General features: G+C 44.2%; 1 protein-coding gene across 4 annotated transcripts; it reads left to right on the top strand.

The window, feature by feature from the left end:
* Positions 1-1,614: 1,614 nt before the first annotated feature.
* atp13a2 (ATPase cation transporting 13A2) lies at positions 1,615-20,605 on the top strand. Of its 4 annotated transcripts, none has more exons than XM_079738069.1 (29): positions 1,615-1,745; positions 4,081-4,160; positions 5,281-5,448; positions 6,398-6,456; positions 6,867-6,936; positions 7,014-7,093; positions 7,425-7,502; positions 7,599-7,668; positions 7,843-7,977; positions 8,572-8,638; positions 9,021-9,149; positions 9,896-10,039; positions 10,710-10,820; positions 10,989-11,035; positions 11,197-11,385; positions 11,822-12,028; positions 12,396-12,506; positions 12,922-13,078; positions 13,342-13,453; positions 13,780-13,904; positions 14,589-14,767; positions 15,193-15,285; positions 15,587-15,666; positions 17,061-17,213; positions 17,398-17,494; positions 18,013-18,236; positions 18,520-18,671; positions 19,002-19,174; positions 20,286-20,605. In XM_079738069.1, the coding sequence occupies exons 1-29, from the start codon at positions 1,733-1,735 to the stop codon at positions 20,451-20,453; spliced, it is 3,471 nt and encodes a 1,156-aa protein (XP_079594195.1). In that variant the 5' UTR covers positions 1,615-1,732; the 3' UTR covers positions 20,454-20,605. The 4 variants fall into 4 exon arrangements, with proteins under 4 accessions (XP_079594195.1, XP_079594197.1, XP_079594196.1 ...); XM_079738071.1 differs by lacking the exon at positions 1,615-1,745 and adding an exon at positions 3,526-3,582; XM_079738070.1 differs by lacking the exon at positions 1,615-1,745 and adding an exon at positions 3,567-3,699.
* Positions 20,606-20,982: the final 377 nt, after the last annotated feature.

Below are 20,982 nucleotides of genomic sequence, written 5' to 3' on the forward strand. Positions count from 1 at the left end.
ACCGAAAAAAACGAGAGTAGAATAAAAACATAAGGACTCAAAGAAAACTGAGAGTAAGTTCAAGGAAGCAAATGAGAAGAAGACCTCATTGAGTGAGTGTGAAGCTCCCTCCACATTGTCTGCCTGGAAATTCTAAAGCAAAAGAAGTGTGAGGTAAGTGTGTCCACTGCAGTACATGCTTGGCCCACCAAGCATTTACTGCAGGAACCACCTTTTACATCTGTCACCACTGGCTTCAGATTGAGTGCACTCACATACATGCACGCGCACATGCCCAACCATGGACACACACACACACACACACACACACACACACACACACACACACACACACACACACACAGTCTCAAATTCCTTAAAGTAGGCCCAAGTATAGGATTGATGACTTACGCTTGCCTCGTAAAAAAACCAAACAGACATTTTTAATGCAGAAGAATCTGCTCATTTGTGCTTGCATATGGGTCTGGCCCTCCTCCTGTTCACACAGATTTCCAGAAGACCTGGCCTTGGTCGGGCCAATCACAATAATTCATCTAACAATGGGCGGGTTTGATATGAAGCCTGTAAAGAGGAGTGCCCTATGGAAGGACCGTTGAGGATTTTTCATAAACAAACCAGACTGCTGCCCATTGATAGCACTCCTTGGAAATCAAAATGAACTGAGAGATTCCAGATGAATATGCATTTGAGAATGTGTCTGCTGATGTCACGCTAGTACATACCATGGACATATTAAAGACAAAAAAAAAAAAAAAATGAGTTAGCCTACTGTATATATTGTAAGGAGCAGTGTTGTAACACAGTGTTTGGCGACATCTAGTGGCGTCTTAGTAAACCAAAAGACTGACTGAAGCAGTTTGGTGGGACTGCTGGATGGAAGAGATGTTTCAGATACTTATTGGTAACCGGTTTACCATTGTTCATAATTTGTGTGAACACAAATTAGTAATAGTTAGAGAATTTGTGTAGGCACAAATTATTGGTTAGGTTATGGAAGGAACATAAGAAGTTTAAGAAAGGTTGTACATGCTTGTCCCACCCTTTTCACCCTACCGTGAAAATATGTAAACATAGATAATTTAGTATTTTTTTACAGTAGGTTTTCTAAATAAATAAAGTATGACGAATATTGTGTTAACGCATATTGAGCTATAGTTTGGAAAACATACATACATACAAGTTAGAAAGTAATTATCTCTGAATCACAAAATAAGTACATTTAAAACTATTCATGTGCATATATTATTTAATTTAATTCTTCCGTCAAACCTCGAGAGTCACACGTTATAATTTATTCTTGACCAATGGTAAATTCCAATGTGTTTGTTACAACGCTTGAACAGTCCCTCCCACTAGCTTCTGATTGGACAAGGTAGACATGGTTTTGCGGGCAAAGATGTGAATAAATGAAAAGTAGCCTGCACTTTATGTACCGACATGTGTTTAACTATATTTAATGATACATTTTAATTTGCCTTTTACTGCTTTAATATGTTTTTAACAGCATCGAAGATCAACGTAGAGCTGAGATGGTAAAAAACAACAGGAATTATTGATGCGCGTTTTAAGCCTGCGCTGTTTGACCTTGCTAGTATCCGTAGTAATTGATAGAATCACAAGAGAGGCGTCTAGTGGAACAGACCCTCTGTTGGAGCACACCATGGCTGGCATTTTCTTCAAACCATGTCATATTGCCACAGTCTGTTATTTAAAGACTTACTGACACTAAGTGATGGCCTTGCGTGGTAAGTTTGCTACAGTCACGCTCCTTCTTTTCATTAAAGGCCGAATAAATTGCTTAGCTATTGGTTGTCAGTCAAAAGTATTCTATGCTTAACATTTTCCACTTATTGATTGAGGATCCATTTGAAATTCAACGATCAAAATAATTCACCCTATAGATTAAGTTAGATGATCAACCATACGTTTCATTTATATTGAACAGCTTTGGTTGTAAACGGAACGCCATAACGTATGACAGCAGATTCTAGCAGTCACCATACAATCTTAGGCAGATTAGCAAATATTGGGCGTTTTTTGTTGGAGATGGGCTTTTTTAACATTCAGTCACAAATAATGTTTACTATAATAATACTGGGGGTATTATTACATGTTATTAGCGTCACACAGTCGCAACTCAACCTCAAGTTGCAACACAAAGCAACTATCGAAAACATGTCTTTAGTTAAATGAAGTGCTGACATAGGCAGCAAACAGAAAACTTAGATCATAAATTATGTCATTAATGCTTGTTAACATTGTCCTTGAGTTGGTCTGTGCAGTGATTATTTGCTAAATTGTTAATGAAAAAAAATCTAAAACATTTTGGCTTGTGACCCAACTTGATTAGTTTCAACCCTTTTTAATATTTGTTGTGCTGCTTTCCCTCAGATAGCCCTTAACCCTTCCAAAAGCTGTATTATCAATGTCCAAGTGACAGTATACACAGTCAACGACCCTAAGTGATAATAAGTTAATTTGCTTGTGGATACCATAAAAATCATTAGGCAGTGGTTTGTATAAAAACACAGGACCTTCTTATGTGACCTTTCCAAAACGGTCTGAATCATAAATATATATTATAGGCCATACAAGTTTATAAATCTGCATCTCCTTCAACGCATATCAAGTGGGCTTCTGACCCCAGGGTTAGTAAACGCTGTTTCGTAATCATGCATTTTTGCAGACTGTCGTCCAAGATTAGATAACTGTCTTGTTTATTTTCGCTCACTCATTTCCTTTAGCGTTGTATCACGAGTTGTTGTTTTTTTTTACGAAAAAACTATTTAGAGTCTCAGTGTTTTAAGACACATATGTTCTGTTAGGGGGGAACCAATCTTTGTTTGGAAAAAACAAATGACTGGAGACAGTGAGCGTACTCCAGCAAGAGAACACAGGTAATATCAAAGCAGGGTCTTTAAAACAAACCTAATTTGGATACATGATTATCCTACTGATGGAAAATAATAATAATAATCTGCCCTCAAAATCCAAGCTCAAGCCAAGACCCAGTCGTTTTTGAGAAAGGGTTACACCTTTTCAAACTATCAACAAAAGCAATAGCGGATTGTCCACAATAGATGGAGCTGATCCCCCGTAGTTCTGCTGTTGGAACCTGTTTGATCTGATACCTTTTCCATAGTGAACACTATGGATGGTAACGCATATCATCTCCATGTTAAATGGTTAGATTGAGATGATGTTGCACCTCTTATCTTCATGAGATGGTTGTACTGGCAACGTATCAGCGTTTTTAAATAAGGGGTTATCCTTTCTTTCTTTCTTTTTTTTTTTTTTTTTTACACTTTTCTTGGTGTTCAGCGCCGAGAGGGGGGTCCCCCCTTTGCACCATTAATATCATATTTCTTTGGAATATAAAATCTGGCTTTGGTGGACAGATATGATCTAACATTTATCTAGAGAAAATAAAGATAAAGAACATTTATACAAAAATTAATACAATGCAACAATATCTAGATGTACAAACTGCAGGTGGGGCTAGGGGCCCATGTGATGGTAGGATAGTAATGTCATAGTAGAGCGGACACAGCCTCAAGCCGGTTAAACAAAGGAGCAAGTCGGGTGAGTCCATCGGCTCACTCATTTAGCGAAGCTAATAGAATTGTAGAGAAGTGTCGACCAAAGCATTTGCAAGTGGTGGTGACCTACGAGTCGTGATGACTTTAACTTGAAGCGAAGGTAACTCGGTCAGTGTCGCCCTGTTGTTATTTGGAGCTGCGATTCCTTTCCTTTTAATGCGTATGTAACGTCATCGGTCCGAGGAGAGAAAAATAAAGACAACCTCTACGAAACTGGACAAAGTAATAATATCACTGGACCGCTAATGTACTCGTACTTTATTGTCGTCACCGCATCCATATAAAATATTGTATCGATTTGATCACAGTGAGGAATGCACGCTCACTGATTATACCAATCCAAAACGTGGTGTCGTTTTCAATACACAATTTATCTTTTTCTCTAGTTTTTTTAAATCGACTCAGTGGGTCGACATACAGGTGGACGTCCCTGTGAAATGTCGATGCAGGAAACATCGTGAGTGTTTGACTTGTCCTGCAGGTTCTGTGGCGGAGCTACCGGGGAGTGGGCGTCCCTCTCCCGGCTGGAAACCTCCCCTCGTCCCGCCAGACTCCCAGATGGTAAGAGTCCAACTATTTATCACCGGAACCCATCAGGTTGCAGCTGCCTGGTCTACTTGCAGATGTCTAGTCCGACGTGTTTTTTTGTTATTGCTTTTTACAGTTTATTTAACTGGTCTATAAAGATAACAAGCGACTGCCACTGGCAGTCTTTTCGTTTCCTGGTTGTAAAAACTCGCACTAGTTTTGCTTGGTGATCGCTGCTTTCTAGGGTTTCGATTATTTGACGCTTGTTCCACTTCGTGGTGATTTCTAGACTTTGTTTTTTTGTGGATAGATCGTGTACAACTTAACTTTGAACAAATAGTGTCATCTTGTGAATGTTTTATAAAGGCAGTACTTTTGGCGTAACAAAGATATCGTCATCACACCACGTCCTGTGTTTTGTTCTGCGTGGATAATGTCTAGGGTCGACGTCCTGTTTTGCTTATAAAAATGCATCCTATCGGTTAATTCAAAATACATGGAACTTTTTCAAAATGTTACTTTTTTACTAATAGTCAAATTGATGCAACCTGATGAAAGCGGTAGCGAGCTAAAGATTTCTGCGGTGATTTAGAAAATGTTTCACCTCCCTTAAAACAAAATGAGAAAGATTTATTAAATTGAAATTGAAAGATTAACGGACGTGAATTGAACCACTATCTTCCTCATTATTATCTGTAACTTTTAAAACAAATGCATGTTTTAAAATCAATCAATCACAAAATCCATTCAGGGGTAGGATAAAGTGGTCAGGGGTATTGATTCCCAGCTGGAAGGTTCTCGGTTTGGGCCCCGATGTTGACGGTCTCTACCAGGCATCCTGGAGGATCATGCATAAGCCCACCTGCTCATTAATGGCATGATTCTCAAACGAGTAAAACGATCACTGACCGTTTCGATAATACACCCTTTTCGTTAAATAAAGAGATGGCGCTAAATTACGTTTTTCACACAGGCTAATATGCCAATGCCTATTGAAACTGCAGCGGGTCGTCGTTTATCAGCGAATGGGATACGTTCTGGACTGCTGTAAATGTTGGTGTGCAACCACACTTCTCTTCCTCCATCGTAATAATGAGATGGTTGGCAGAGTGGACGGCTGACGATCAGGTGACTTGATGTGTTCTCCTGTCAGGATGTCCAGGGGTACCGCTGGGTGGGCTGGCGTGTGTGGCTATGCCGTGTGGGAGCTGTGCTGTCACTAGGCTTCCTGCTGCTGCTGTTTACCTGGCGCCCCCGGCTCGCTGTCATAGCCCGGTGCTCTCCCTGCCCGCTGGCCTTGGCTCACGTCCTACTTCTGAGGGTGAGAAAACCAACCCCTTTCACCTTCGCTTGCTTGCACCTTCACTTGTCTCCTGAAAGAGACACTGGAAGATTGAAGTGTGTTTGTGTGTGTGTGTGTGTGTGTGTGTGTGTGTGTGCGTCTGCGTGTGCGTGCATGCTGAAAGTCGGCTGCAAATCGATTAAGACATTCTTTTCATTTTTGTAGATTAAAATGACAGCTGGACTTGTTTATGTAACTCGACAGGCACACGCAGAGCCAAAAAACAGAGAATCGCTTTGTGGAGAGTGTGGGGCTTTGAGACCATTAAACAATCATTCCTTATTTATGAGGCACACTTGTTCCTCTAAGCATAGAGGAGTTACAGTCATTTGGATGGGAAGTATTACCCGGACATTATCAGGCTGTAGCCCAGACCCAGAGGTCAACTTATCACATTCAAGTTCATTTTTTGGCCTGCTGCTATTGCATTACAAAGGCATATCCTCACTGTAATTCTTCAGTCTAAAAAAATCCAATCGATTTTGCTTTGCACTTTCCTCACATAGTAATTCACCCCAGGAATCCCAGAAACTCCTCTAGTGGAACATTTGTCTATGATCGGCCAAACGGTTATATTTGTATGTATTTACTGTATTGTAAAACTGTGCTACACAAAGATTCATATGAGGATGACCACGATTGCTTCTCGTGTTAAAGAAGTGTCATACTTTTTATGCCTTAATGGTCAGGAGAGAAAAATGCCTGGCTCGCAATGAAGCGTATGCTCTGTAGGTTTGTGCACTTAGTGGGTTAGCCACTGAGCCGCAAGAATTCATGTTTTGTTTTTTTAAGAGAATAGGTGATCGTAGAGACACACTAGTTCCATGAGGTACCACACTCAAACCATGGAGTACCAGATTAGTACCAGGCTAGTACCATGGACCGTGCATTGCTTTTGGTTTCAGACTTTGTCTTCTTCTCTCTTCAGGACAGTTTGGGACATAATTACGTGGTCCAAGTCCTCACAACGGAGGTTGAGGAAGGAAGGTCAGTTTTACCGTGAATACTTCCTGGTCAGACACCCCCTACTGCCTTCGGTTCAGACACCTTTTCCTTTTTAAAGCATGCTAAAAAAATAAACTGCATTCTGGGCAGAGACATATGGATAAATTTAGGTTCCTGACATTGAAGTAGAGGGTCGTTCATTTATTATATGGTCATTCCATTTGATAATATGGTCCTTCCTTAACGCATACGGCCATTAATTAAAGCATATGGTCATACACGTTGTTTGTTATGAATATTTAGATTGTGAAGATCTAGAAACAGACATACCATGATGATTTTAGGCCACGTATTCTTACTATAAATGCTCATCATACCACAGTGAATATCTAGGAATGCTTCTTCATGCAATATGCACGTCCTGCCCGTTCACTCCTCTCTCTGGCCTTTAGCTTGGAGCTGGTGGATGAGGTGGAGGAGAACCGAGAATGGAGAGATACGGTCCAGCTCCACACTGAGCAGGTAAGGGATGTCCGGTGTGAGGGGTCACTCTCCACATGCTCTGGCTGCTTGTGTTAACTTGGATCCCTGTTCTACAGAAATCTCTGCTGCGCTTCTATCAGTTCGAGGGCCTACGCTACATCTGGCTGCCCAGGAAAGGTGCCTTCTGTCCAGTCAGGTAAATTGCCATTGAAAGCATATGAAATTGATTAACAAATGTCCTTTAAGAAAGTATAAAAGGCTACTATATAAAGTGCATCATTCACAGTATTATGGTATATAACATATATTATATCAACAAGGGCAAACTGTATTTGTCTTGTGCTTGTCAAATGTTATTTAAAAAATACCATACTTTGTGTTTAAAATGATTGTATTTGCATTTCTTAACAGTTCATCTTTATCAGTTTATGCATGTATCAGTTCAAATAATGTCCTTATGTTCAGACACAGTTTGTCTATTTGTGTGTGATATTTGCAGTGTGGGACTAACTCTTTTATCCCGGCAGTGTCCTCAATGAGGAATGGATGTGTAGTGACCTGTATCGCTTCCAAAGCGGCCTGAGTCCTCTGGAGCAGAACTCCAGGTACACGTGTATGGTGTTCTTTTGGTGTTCTTGTGAGGGTTCAGGGAGCCCTGCCCTTTTGTTGATCAACTATTTCTTTGTCTATCTTCGTTCCAGGCAACAGGTCTATGGACCAAACCTGATTACTGTGCCTGTTAAGTCCTACATGAGTTTACTGGTTGACGAGGTGAGGAGGAGACGCAATGCATGTACAAGGCACCCGCTTGCAAGTGTGTTTGCAAGGGAATGAATATGGTATCCAAACACATAGGCTAGGAAGAACACAGTGCCGTATTCAGCTCTTGTGGTTCTCTGCTTTACGAATGACTTTCTTCTCGATCTCTTTCTCCTTTCTCTTAAGATCCTCAATCCCTTTTATATCTTTCAAGTGTTCAGCATCGTCTTGTGGATGGCCGATAACTACTATTATTATGCCGCCTGTATCCTCGTCATCTCTCTCCTGTCTATCAGCATTTCGCTGTACGAAACACGCAAGGTGAGTCAGTTTGATTCGTAGAGTATATTCAAAACATTTCTCTGCCTTAAAAGTAGAAGTGCAATAGGAAGACGAATAGATTTAACAAAGATACATGGTCTTTAGCTTAGTTTTATTTTGATATTTAGGTGTACATCAAGAGGCTTTGCCTTTTGCAAGGCCACCATTGTAAATAATATATACAATCGTGCAAATCAATTTATGTGACAGCTTTTGACTTTGACTTGACACAAAGCACGACAGTTTGTTTTTCCGTTAGTATTTCACCATTTATTTGAAAGTGAGGCTTTATAGTGAAACCAAACCCAGGAAGAACTTATTTTAGATGCAAAGCTCCAAAGTTGCCCTTCACTGATGATTTGGCCCAACCATAACTATAATTGTTACCGGCCGTTTTCGGTTACCAGGTAAGGTCAATAAAGCATTTTGACTACACCCACACAAATCTGATTTTAGCAAGTAGAGTGCTGTGTGCAACAGCCTTAGCAGCAAGATAAAATAATGAATACGTCTGCTGGGTGTTTTGTTTCCCTTTAACGGGACATGTTTGCTTAGCTAACCTGATATCGCAAACACTGTTCCGTCTGTCCACAGCAAAGTGTCACTCTGCGCAAAATGGCCCAGCTGATCACGACGGTTAAAGTACACAGGACCACCGGGGGTAGGTGTGACCCATCCACAGACGACACAAATCCATCCAGACCAATGTGGCCCAACCTTAAACCAATAGTAGGATAAAAGGATATAAAGCACTAAACGTACAAGGCTTTCTCTTGGCCCTGACCCCGATTAAATTACAAGTCACATTGCATTTATAACTTGATATTTTACCGCTTATACATTACACTCATTAAATTTTTCTCAGTTCAGCTTTATTCTGGTGAGAGATGGCATCCAAGGTGTTAAATATTGTGATTCATCTCTCATTCGGTTACTACATAGCTAGAGTGGTTTACACTGCAACCCACTAGCCGCAAACGTAAGCGCACATGACGTGTGCAATGAGCTGCCTAGTAACCGTTGTGTGTCCTGTGTTGTGTCAGACGTGTTTTTGAGCTCAGAGGAGCTGGTTCCAGGGGACTGCCTGGCCATCCCGCCAGAAGGTCTGCTGCTGCCCTGCGACGCCGCCCTGCTGGCCGGGGAGTGCATGGTCAACGAGAGCATGCTCACAGGTAAACAGGCTGACAGGTAAACAGGCTGACAGGTGAACAGGCTGACAGGTGAACATGCTCACAGGTGAACATGCTCACAGGTAAACAGGTGAAAAAAGGCTCATAGGTAACATGCTGACAGGGAACAGGTTAAAAGGCTCTCAGGTAAACAGGCTCTCAGGTAAACAGGCTCAAAGTGAACAGGTTAAAAGCTAAACAGGCTCACAGCTAAACAGGCCCACAGGTAAACAGGTAAACGGCCCATAGGTGACAAGGCTTACAGGTGAACAGAACATGCTCACAGGGGAACAGACCCACAGGTGAACATACTCTCTGGTGAACATGCTCTCATGTAAACAGGCTCACAGGTAAACATGCTCTCAGTTAAACAGGCTCACAGGTAAACAGGCTCACAGGTAAACAGGCTCTCATGTAAACAGGCTTACAGGTGAATGTGCTCTCAGGTGAACATGCTCTCAGGTAAACAGGCTCACAGGTAAAAATGCTCTCAGTTAAACAGGCTCACAGGTAAACAGGCTCACAGGTAAACATGCTCTCATGTAAACAGGCTTACAGGTGAACATGCTCTCAGGTAAACAGGCTCACAGGTAAACATGCTCTCAGTTTAACAGGCTATACATGTATAAACTGATAAACAAGGCAATTATGCGTTCAACCATAGGTACCTGCTCCTCAGATACCACCCCTGTAGGTTACCTGGTCAGCAGTGCTGACGAGAGCTTTGTCCTCTATGTGCTTGCCTTCAGGCGAGAGCGTCCCTGTTCTGAAGACCCCGCTGCCGACGGGGGACTCCCGGTTCAGTTCAGAGGGCCATCGCAGACATACGCTCTTCTGCGGCACGCAACTCATCCAGGCCAGGGGCGGGGCCGTGGCTGTGGTCACCAGCACAGGTGAGCAGCAGGATAGCCATGCCCCTTCCCATGGAGTTTAACAGGTCTGAATAACAATGCCTGCATGGAGGTGGCAGCGGGCAAAAGCAGAAAATCTGATCTTGCTCCAAAAGATCTGGAGCAAAAGCAGATTTTTTTTGTGTTACCTTTTTTTTTATATTAGCATCAGCATGGGTTTGAAGGGATGCTTCAAGGAAGATGTGTGACATGGTAGATATGTGTTGGTCTAATGGGAATATAATATAACGTGCTCCAGCTAATATACAGTAGCTTAACCATATACAGTATATTGCTCCATTTAGCGCTTAATAAATTATTCCAAGAGGATTTATGAACATGTCTAAAACAATATGATTGCTGGTTCACTGGCGTTTGAGAGTGTTGGGATAACTCATTGGATGCATAAAACACTCCAAATGTGAAAACATGCATGTTGTTTATTTATCTGGTGAATCCGATGTGGATGTGATGTAAATCTCTCGTCTTTTGGCTCATGATTGGGCAGAATGAATACACCGACCTTATCTTATTCAAGGTGTTTACATTAGAATATACGGAATAATGACGTGGTTCAACTGCATTATGCTCCAGGAATAAATACAATTCCTTTGATTGAACTTGGGTCCTTTAGACTGCAGTTAATAATCATTTTAATCATTTCCGTCTCTAGGATTTTTCACTGCTAAAGGAGACCTGATAAGCTCCATCCTCTACCCTCAGCCCATCAACTTCCGCTTCTATCAAGACGCCACCAAGTTCCTCCTCTTCCTGGGTGGCGTGGGTAAGACACATCAAATCCTAGCTTTTTATAGTGGCAGGCGGAGAACGTGGTTACCGCCTAGCCCTTGAGGCAGGGCAGTCCCCTGCGGTCTAATGTCAGGGTCTGGTATCTCTTTTAGATGTACAGACCGTTTGTGGATTATGTACTTACTACTTTCTTTGTCGACAGCTGTGGTTGGGACCATCTACAGTGTTGTGGTGCTCAGCATGTCCAACGTAAGTCCCGCAGGTGTTCCACTTCCAGTATTCCCATCTCAATAGTTTACCGCTCACTGCGTGGTTCCACTTTATGGTAAACCGCTCTGCTTGATAAAGAGGGACCGGCGTGAGGACGAGGTCGAGGCGCTGTCACCGACTGGCTGGCTCTTGTTCCCTAGGTAACGTGGGGCGAGCTCGTGATCAGGACCTTGGACGTGGTGACCATTGTGGTGCCCCCCGCCTTGCCCGCTGCCATCACCACAGGAACCATCTACGCACAGCGCCGGCTCAAGCGCCAGGGCGTCTTCTGCATCAGCCCGCCCCGAATCAACGTCTGTGGCAAGGTGTCGCTCTTCTGCTTCGACAAGGTGAGGCAACGACCCAGCCCTGGCCCCCCGGCGCAACACTCCCCTGAATAACAACGGTGGCCAGCTGTGGTACTGCAACGCGGTTGGCCATTTTGTACGGAAGGCAGTTTCCCATAGGAAGTTAGTAAAGCACACCTCTATCAAAATGTATAGATCTCGGTTCAGGTTGGCAGTTCAAACTAAAACTTATTATGCTTGTGAATGACGGACAGTGAGTGATCAGGCTTTAATTACGTTTTTCTTTTGAATCTGATGTTGACTGAACTGAACATAGTTATAATAACAGTATGAAATCCCGCCAACATTAATCCGTGGTGTGATCTCAGTGTTTTATTTGTATTGTCAGATTTGTCAATTTCACTAGCCTTGGTTATGTAGTCTTCAAACACTTCAACACTGAATGTAAAGCGTTTCGGACCTCAAACCTCCAACCCAGACAGGAACCCTGACCGAGGAGGGTCTGGACATGTGGGGGGTGATGGAAGCCCACCAGAAGGGCTTCTCTGAGCTGGTCCCAGACCCCAGGCTCCTGGCCCCGGGGCCCCTGCTCACGGCCCTGGCCTGCTGCCACAGTGTGGCCCTGCTGGATGGCCAGGCGTACGGGGACCCCCTGGAGCTGAAGATGATGGAGTCCACTGGCTGGGTACGATATGTATCATGTCATTGCAGCACTATTAACCAAGTTGGCTCTAGGTGCCTATTAAACTTCGCTTTGTTCAACCAGTTGCCTTCAGAAGTCACAAGATTGGTTGATTTGTGCCAAATCTGTGCGATCACATGTTGTACAAATAATGTTGTTCGAAACCCAATCTCTCTGTGTCTCGAACATCTTTTAATAAAACAAAGCGACAGTCAGAGAAGCAGCCTATGGCAAATGTAAAGGAGCTCGAGAAACCAAATTCTGAGCAAATTAGTTATTTTGAAAGAGTTGCTATTTATAACTCTTGTCTTCCTGTATAGCCTCAACCCCTTTCAGTTCATCTAACCTCATGCTTGCTTGTGACTCATAGGAGCTGAGAGAGCCGTCCGGTGATGGTCATGCGTTGGACTCCGAGTTCGGAGGTCACAAGGTTCTGTCCGTGATGAGGCCCCCCTCTGGGACTCCCTTCTCTGAGAGAACTGTGAGTGGCAAAGCTCCCTGTCGTCATCCCTGTTGTGCCCAGGCCCCCCCTGGGGGGATACCTTTTGATGGGCAATCGCAGCATTACATTACAATGACAACAAGGACTCAAAGAGAGTGACGGGATTGTTTCCCGTCTCCCCGTACTGTGAGGTGATGTCTCGGGACAAATGAAAGTCACTCCAGCTTCACTGTCTTTGCTCCCATCACCAACACCACCCAAGCATTGATAACAGGCCTTGGACCATGGAACTTGTTCCTCTGTCTCCTTATGTTGCCTTTGTGGGGCATGAGCAAAATGCAATGCCCTTTTTTGAGTATTTTGCACAATTCTCTGTACATTCCCTGATCAGCTGGGAAAGAATGGAACTTCTGCACGGCTGGGTTCTTACTTGTGCTTCCCCATTCCCCTTCAGCCTCACGCTGAGAGCGTGGCCATCGTGCGCCGCTTCCCCTTCTCCTCGTCGCTGCAGAGGATGAGCGTGGTGGCGGCGCCCCCTGGTGGCCGGCCGGCGATAGCCATCATCAAGGGCTCCCCGGAGATGGTGACCAGCCTCTGTCTGGCAGAAACGGGTGGGGAAACAACACTGACTCACCACCTGGGTTAACTCGCGTCTGGGAGAGATTAGAGCTAAATGATGTCGAGGGATGGGTAGAAAAGAGTTTTGTGTTCACGGGGAGCGGAAGATTGCTAATCTCTTTATTTTAGCTGTTTATTTTACTACTATTTATTATGCTACATCATAACATTATTAGTTTCTCTTCTATTTATTATTTAACAATTAATATGAGAACATATGAGCTAACGGCAGACAGACCGTGTGTTTGTTTTCCAGTGCCCCCGCAGTTCTCTGGCGTCTTGGATGACTTTGCCAGCAGAGGCTTCAGAGTGCTGGCCCTGGGCTACAGAGTGCTGGGCAGCGACACGGACCTGGGGACGATTGAACGGTACAAAGACTCTAGAATTACATGAAGAGGACAGCACTCGAATGAATATGTATTTTTTATCCCAACACTCTTTTATTAATCATGACTTCTACCGGCATGCATCGATATGGATGTTCATATTCAGTTTGTAGTTTGTTAAATATAGTAAATGCTAGACAAAAATGAAGTAAGAATCTATCTCTAGCTAAATAGTAGAAATCAATACGTAAGGACAAAATAAACTAAATCCAATTCTTACCCAGATTCCAATTATGAAAGATTTGGTGGTTGCGCCAAAGATTGCTGGAACCAGAGAGGTGCTCAATGTGTGTGCTGTGTCTCCACAGAGAGTTGGTCGAAAGAGACATGCGGTTCCTGGGCCTCTTCCTCATGAGGAACCTGGTGAAGCCAGAGACGGCCGGGGTGATCCAAACCCTTAGACTGGCCCAGCTCCGCACCGTCATGGTCACCGGTGATTAGGCGTTTCACTTCATTTTGTCTGAGTCCATATCTACGTGACGACATGACGTAACACCCAAGCGTTCTGATTCTATTAGCCTCTAACTACAGGTCGTTTTTCAAGGTGCTTTTAACTACAGGTAGCTTCTAATGGCTTCAAACTACAGGTGGCTTCTAATAGCCTCTAACTACAGGTAGCTTCTACTAGCCTCTAACTATAGGTAGCTTCTAATAGCCTCTAACTACAGGTAGCTTCTAATAGCTTCGAACTACAGGTAGCTTCTAATAGCCTCAAACTACAGGTAGCTTCTAATGCCTCGAACTACAGGGAGCTTCTAATGGCTTCCAACTACAGGTAGCTTCTAATAGCTTCGCATTACAGGTAGCTTCTTATAGCCTCTAACTACAGGTAGACTCTTATAGCCTCTAACTACAGGTAGCTTCTACTGGCTTAACTACAGGTCGCTTCTAACTACAGGTAGCTTCTACTGGCTTTTAACTGCAGGTCGCTGCTAACTACAGGTAGCTTCTAATGGCTTCTAACTACAGGCCGCTTCTAACTACAGGTAGCTTCTACCGGCTTTTAATTACAGGTCGCTTATAAATACAGGTAGCTTCTAATGGCTTCTAACTACGGGTCCGATATAAAGAGTCTCGGTGTACACTGAGCAGTACGTTTCCTGTGTCTCTCCTCCAGGGGACAACATCTTGACGGCGGTGAACGTGTCCAGGAGCTGTGGGATGGTGGGCTCTGAGGACCAGGTGATCTTCGTCCAGGCGTCTCCCCCTAACGGCCAGCTCCCTCCTAGCCTCAGCTTCCACCAGCAGGCCAGAGGGGCCTCTGGTACGCACGGCTCCACTGAGGTCCACACCTGGGTAGGGCTGCTCCCTTATGGAAAAGATCATAGTCACCATTACTTTGGTCAATATTGAAATCACGATTATTCAAAGGATTGTTTTTGAGTTTGAAAACATGATGTGTTTATTCAGCATGTCTCTCCCAAAAAACACTGTAACTGAGAACTAACAAGAAAAAAAATACACAAAATGGTCAAAAAGAAAAAATCTACACATAGGTCTGCACATAGTCAACCTGAGACAATTTGGCAATGTGCTTATGAATAAACTACCTCTTCACTTTGACATTTCAAACATAATGACAACGTTTTCCTCTTGATTTGTCCCAAGTCATGCATGCTCACAGTGAACCAAGTTTAGTGGGCTGGTTGTGATTAGGTTATTGATCTCTTTGGACACTGAGTCTGTGGTATTAACTGCCCCTTTTTGGTTGGACTCGGTAGGGCTTGTACCAGAGTGGGGTCAGCTACCACCTCGCCGTCAATGGGAAGTCCTTCTCCGCCATCTGTGACTACTTTCCTGAGTATCTCCCGAAGGTAAGCGGGACCTGCTTGCTAGGACCAGGTTGGGAGAGGTGAACAACAGCAGGCCGCTGCAGTTACCTACCTGGAAGGTTCCTGGACGGCCCCAGTGTGAAAGCCTCGTGACATTTCAAATAAACGCTAAAAAGAAAATAATTCTATTAGATCCCTTGTCACCTTGAGTCCGTTAAACAGTCTGTTTTAAATGTTCCTCAACAAATGCACTTTAAAGGGCCTTCAACTGGCGGTATGATTGAGTGACGAGCATTCTTTCCTGGCGACGAATGGTTAACTGACAAGCTGTGATTGGTTGCAGGTGCTGATGCGTGCCACGGTGTATGCGCGCATGGCCCCTGATCAGAAGACCCAACTAGTGAAGGAGCTGCAGAAACTCAAGTAAATATCCACCATCAGGAAGTCTCCTACTTCACTCTTTACAATGTCCGGTCCTTAGAGGGGCTGATGGTAAGATTGGAAGGCTATCGTTTTAGTGTAATCTGTTAGAAATGACATAGCCATCCATCGGCTATTAGTGAGCGAATGCCCTGTGAGTTTTGCTCTGGTTGACTGCACCACTGCCTCGGTGTGAGACTACTTCGATTTAAGAACGCTCTCTGGTCATTTCTGAACAATCAGGGCAATTGGTCCAGGGGCATTCATCTTGCTTGTGCAACACTTCTCAATGGTTGAGAAACGTAGGGAGAAGGGAGGGAAGGGAGGGAGGGGGGGAAGGGGAGAGAGGGAGAGAGAGAGAGAGAGAGAGAGAGAGAGAGAGAGAGAGAGAGAGAGAGAGAGAGAGAGAGAGAGAGAGAGAGAGAGAGAGAGAGAGAGAGAGAGAGAGAGAGAGAGAGAGAGAGAGAGAGAGAGAGAGAGAGAGAGAGAGAGAGAGAGAGAGAACGAACGAACGAACATTATTGGTGCTTGTGTTTCAAATACCGTATTTCCCGCACTATAACGCGCACCGGATTATAAGGCGCACCTTCAATGAATGACCTATTTTAGAACTTTTTTCATAAATAGGGCGCACCAGATTATAAGGCGCATAGCATAGAAAATACTGCAGTCAAACGTTTGACTGGGGATGCGTTATGCATCCACTAGATGGAGCTGTGCTAATTGTATAGCTTGTCACGCGCAACGCAACTGTGAGGACGAGTTGCTGCATTTAGCAGATATAAAACTGGAACCTTTATGACAAAAAAGTAAAACACAATTACGCAGTTCCAAACCTTAGATTTACTTGGCGCAGGTCATCTTCTTGCGTCCTCCACTTCCGTACCATTGATTCATTAATGTTGAATTCTCTCGCTGCTGCTCTATTCCCATGTTCTACTGCGTGACTGACAGCCTTGAGCTTGAACTCTGCGTCGTAAGCGTGTCTCTTGGAAGGTGCCATTTTGGAGTCTTTATACGTGACGTGGTGTGGGACTGTGAGTAAGCGCAGTAAAATGCTGTGTGCACTGACTACGATAGCCGTAATGCTGCAAGCGGTGTGGCTTTATCGTAGTCGTAGTGAAACATTTTATTATTATTATTAAATTGTTTTTATTGGTTTTTCATACTGAAACATTTTGACAGAGCGCCGTTTACAACCAGTATGGATCAACCAATTAACCAATTGATCCATATATAAGGCGCTCCGGATTATAAGGCGCACTGTCGTTTTTTGAGAAAATTACCGGCTTTTAAGTGCGCCTTATAGTGCGGAAAATACGGTACTCACTGTCTTCGGCCCAGCCCAGTTACAGGGCCATAAGGTCTTCCTCATGTTGTCGCTGTCTCTCTGTCAGCTACCGCGTGGGGATGTGTGGGGACGGGGCCAACGACTGCGGGGCCCTCAGGGCCTCTGACGTCGGCGTGTCTCTCTCTGAGGCCGAGGCCTCTGTGGCCTCACCTTTCACCTCCAAGGTCAACAACATCAGCTGTGTGCCCCTGCTCATCCGGTAGGCTGACACACACGCAATGCTCTGTTAGACTTTAAAGGTGTTTTTTTGGGAACTTGGTGGAAACATAAGACACCAAGTGATTTGAAGTTAAAAGCAATGTGAGTAGATAGGAAGGCCATTATAGTGGTTTAGAGTTTTAGTGTGATCCACAAAATAAATCGTGTTTCTCTGTTCTATCCAGAGAGGGCCGGTGTTCTCTGGTGACTTCCTTCAGCCTGTTCAGATACATGGCACTGTACAGCCTCATCCAGTTCAGCTCTGTGCTCATCCTCTACACGGTAAGAGTCTCCGCACCCGCAGCTATGGAGTGAAAGTGTTCTGGGACATGGTCCAATAACCTTTAAGTCAACTTAAAGGTTAAAGGTGGAGGTCAGATTTAAGAGCTGTAATTTGATACAATCTCTTAAAAATGCCATAGCCATCATTCAACTATTAGTGAGTGAGATTCGCTGTAAGAATTCCTGTTGTGGTTCACTGCACGTGCTACTTAATGAGACTTAATGATTTTAGACCGCACCGTCTAATGAAATGGTCTGGGGAAGCCCATCTTTCTTGTTAATTGTTAATCATCTTGTTAATCATCAATCAATCAGTCATTTTGAAACACAACGAGAGCAGTGAAGGGAGCCAACGTTTCTTTTGCTAAATTAACAAAATCTTGTGCTCTTTTCCACTCTCTTTTTACAACTCTCAAATCTTACCTTCACAACTGTTACGAATTAGCCCATTGTGATTTCTTGTTGTTTCCATTGCCTGCCTAACCAGTGCAATGTGATTCCTGGTACGCTTTATGTAGGTGAAGACCAACTTGGGGGACTGGCAGTTCCTGTTCTTTGACCTGTTCCTGGTGACCCTGCTGGCCATAGTGATGGGTCGAGGGGGTCCCAGCGAGGAGTTGCACCCCCGCAGACCCCCGGCCAGCCTGATCGCCCTGCCCATCCTGGGGGGCATGTTCCTGCACATGCTGTTCAACATCCTGGGGCAGACGGGGGCTCTGCTCATCACCACCTCCCAGGACTGGTCAGCGGCAAGCTCATCTCCTTATTAGAAACCACACACTTTACTGTCACTTAGTGACATTTAGTCATGGGGCAGGGGATTTCATCCAGAGCGGCGAATTCATATACGTGTCATTAAGGAGCAGGTGGACATTGGGGATCGAACGCAGTACCTTTTTAGGCGGAAAACACGCAAACCACGACACTATTTATATACTGTATATCACTATACTATTGGATAACATCATGAATAGTTTTGCTATATTCCTTAAAGTTGATTTGATCTATTTCCCCCCCTCTCAAAGGTTTGTTCAGCTCAACTCCACAGAGTCCGGCGCCGCCAACCTGCCCAACATGGAGGAGACGAGCGTCTTCGCCCTGTCCGGGTACCAGTACATCATCATGGCCGTAGTGGTCACCAAGGGCTACCCGTACAAGAAGCCTCTGTACCACAACTGTAAGGCCTCTACCAAAATCTGATTCTCTTTCTTTCTTTCTTTCTTTCTTTTACCTTCTCTTTCTCTCTCTCTTTCCCTCTCTCTCAATCTAACAAATTTATAATAAATCCAGCCTAGTGGCAGAACCTTTGGCGTGTATCCAAAATGTATTAATATGAAAATGAAACCTTTTCATGAGCCAACTGTGATCTAGAAGAGTATCATACATATATATCCATCGTTTTCGTCCACTCGATGGTCTGTATCCTCAGTGGAACATTTCCATGCGGATGTGTCACAGTGGAGTTTGTAGACGTCTCCCCCCTGACGTGTACTGTGCTTCCCCTCAGTCCTCTTCCTGGGCCTGCTGCTGATCTTCCTGGGCGTGATGACCTGGCTGGTGCTCTACCCCGGCCCGGTCTTTGCCAAGCTGCTCCAGCTCTATACCTACCCTGATATGGCCTTAAACATGCTGCTGGTGTCCCTGGCAGCCCTCAACTTCCTCACCTGCTTCCTGATGGAGGTGTGGCTCCTTTTGTTATGCACAACCTGTCCATCCATCCTGCTTTTCCAGTAGAACTGGTGGGCGGGGGGGATACCTGTATGTATTGCTCTGTGCTGTTGATGTATTCTCAGTTTCTTTTACTTCGTTTCATTCATTTATTTTCGTAATATTTACATTTACATTTACATTTAGGGCATTTAGCAGACGCTTTTATCCAAAGCGACTTACAATAAGTGCGTTTGTTACAATAAGTACATTTGTCATAAGAAGTGAAACAATATATCGCTGTCGGTACAGTGAAGATGTTCATAGAACCAAGTGCAAGTATTACAATCGCTAGGCTAACCCATTCCCCGTGTAAAGCAGCGATAGCAGCTACTGTAGATGCTACACAATTAAGTACCTTGAATAAGTGCAATGTACAAGTGCCAGGACGTACAACATTCAATGGTGGCTGTGCATTGGTTTCTATGCAGAGTCGAGATGAACTCTGAACAGGTGAGTTTTGAGTCTTTTGCGGAAGCTGGTGAGCGACTCTGCGGTCCTGACATCGGTAGGGAGCTCGTTCCACCACTGAGGTCCCAAAACAGAGAAAAGTTGTGACTTTCCTGATCGACCTTTGCTTGCTCTTAGCAATGGCGGTACCAGACGTCCAGCTGAGGTAGTTGAGCGGAGGGATTGAGCTGGGGTGTGTGGCTTTACTAATGCTTGGAGGTAGGCAGGGGCAGTTCCATCGACTGCCTTGTATGCCAGTACCATCATCTTGAATCTGATGCGAGCTATTACAGGGAGCCAGTGGAGGTCTCGGAAGAGGGGGGTTACATGTGAGAACTTTGGTAGGTTGAACACGAGGCGCGCTGCCGCATTCTGGATGCGCTGCAAGGGTTTAATTTAATATTTAACTCCTGCCCCTTTGAGAAGTAACGCCTGAATGCACTTGATCTCAAATCAATCCATACCACTATTGATGATCTACAATACACCATCAAACTATAAACATTCACAACCCCTGTCGCACAAAGGACAGAAGAAGCACAGACGGCACCATTGGGTGTTTCATAACGGTCCTTATACAGTTAGCAAGTGTTATTAAATGTACAATAACCCTGTGGTTGTGCTTCCTCCCCAGGTGCTGATCGACCAGGGCCTGCTGAACTGTCTGCGTTGTGTGCACAGGAAGCGCATGTCTAAGAAGCAGTACAAGCGACTGGACGTGCTGCTGTCCGAGTCTCCGTCATGGCCGCCCCTCAACCAATCCCTGCCCTCCGCTCAGTACACGGTGATAGGACTGAGCTAGCGCTGAGCGTCTTTTTCATTTCCTTTTCATCTTATTTTTGGGGACACAGAGGGGTTTTAACTTTGGTTTTGTTTGGTTGGTCAATGAAATTGAAGTTGTTGATATGCACTATTATATAAATACTATTTATGTAAATAAAATACTTTTTTATACTTCTACTTGTTTAATTGTAAATGGTGCTTGCGGGTGGGGAGGTATTTCTGAAGTTGGACAGCATATAGCTTCAGGCTGTAATCATACATCATAATCATGGTAATCATAGTCGTTATGTTAAAGACTGTAATCAATGTGTCCATGGGACATTTACTGAGGCTACATTCTAGGCAAGGGCTGAGAGTACTTGTCATGTATCACTGTATTCATCTAGGTGTCGGCATTGTTTATGTACTCTTGACTTCCGTATCCTGTGTAATAAGTAGCCCGATTATGGTTGCAGTGTATCTCAGTACCAATCTTAAGTGACCTCACCTAACCCAGTTACTGCTTGGTTGAAATTGTGCCCATGTCACTTGCCATAATAGCACATTAT

The sequence above is a fragment of the Pollachius pollachius genome, assembly GCF_949987615.1.
Source record: "Pollachius pollachius genome assembly, chromosome: 6".
NCBI lineage: Eukaryota > Metazoa > Chordata > Actinopteri > Gadiformes > Gadidae > Pollachius > Pollachius pollachius.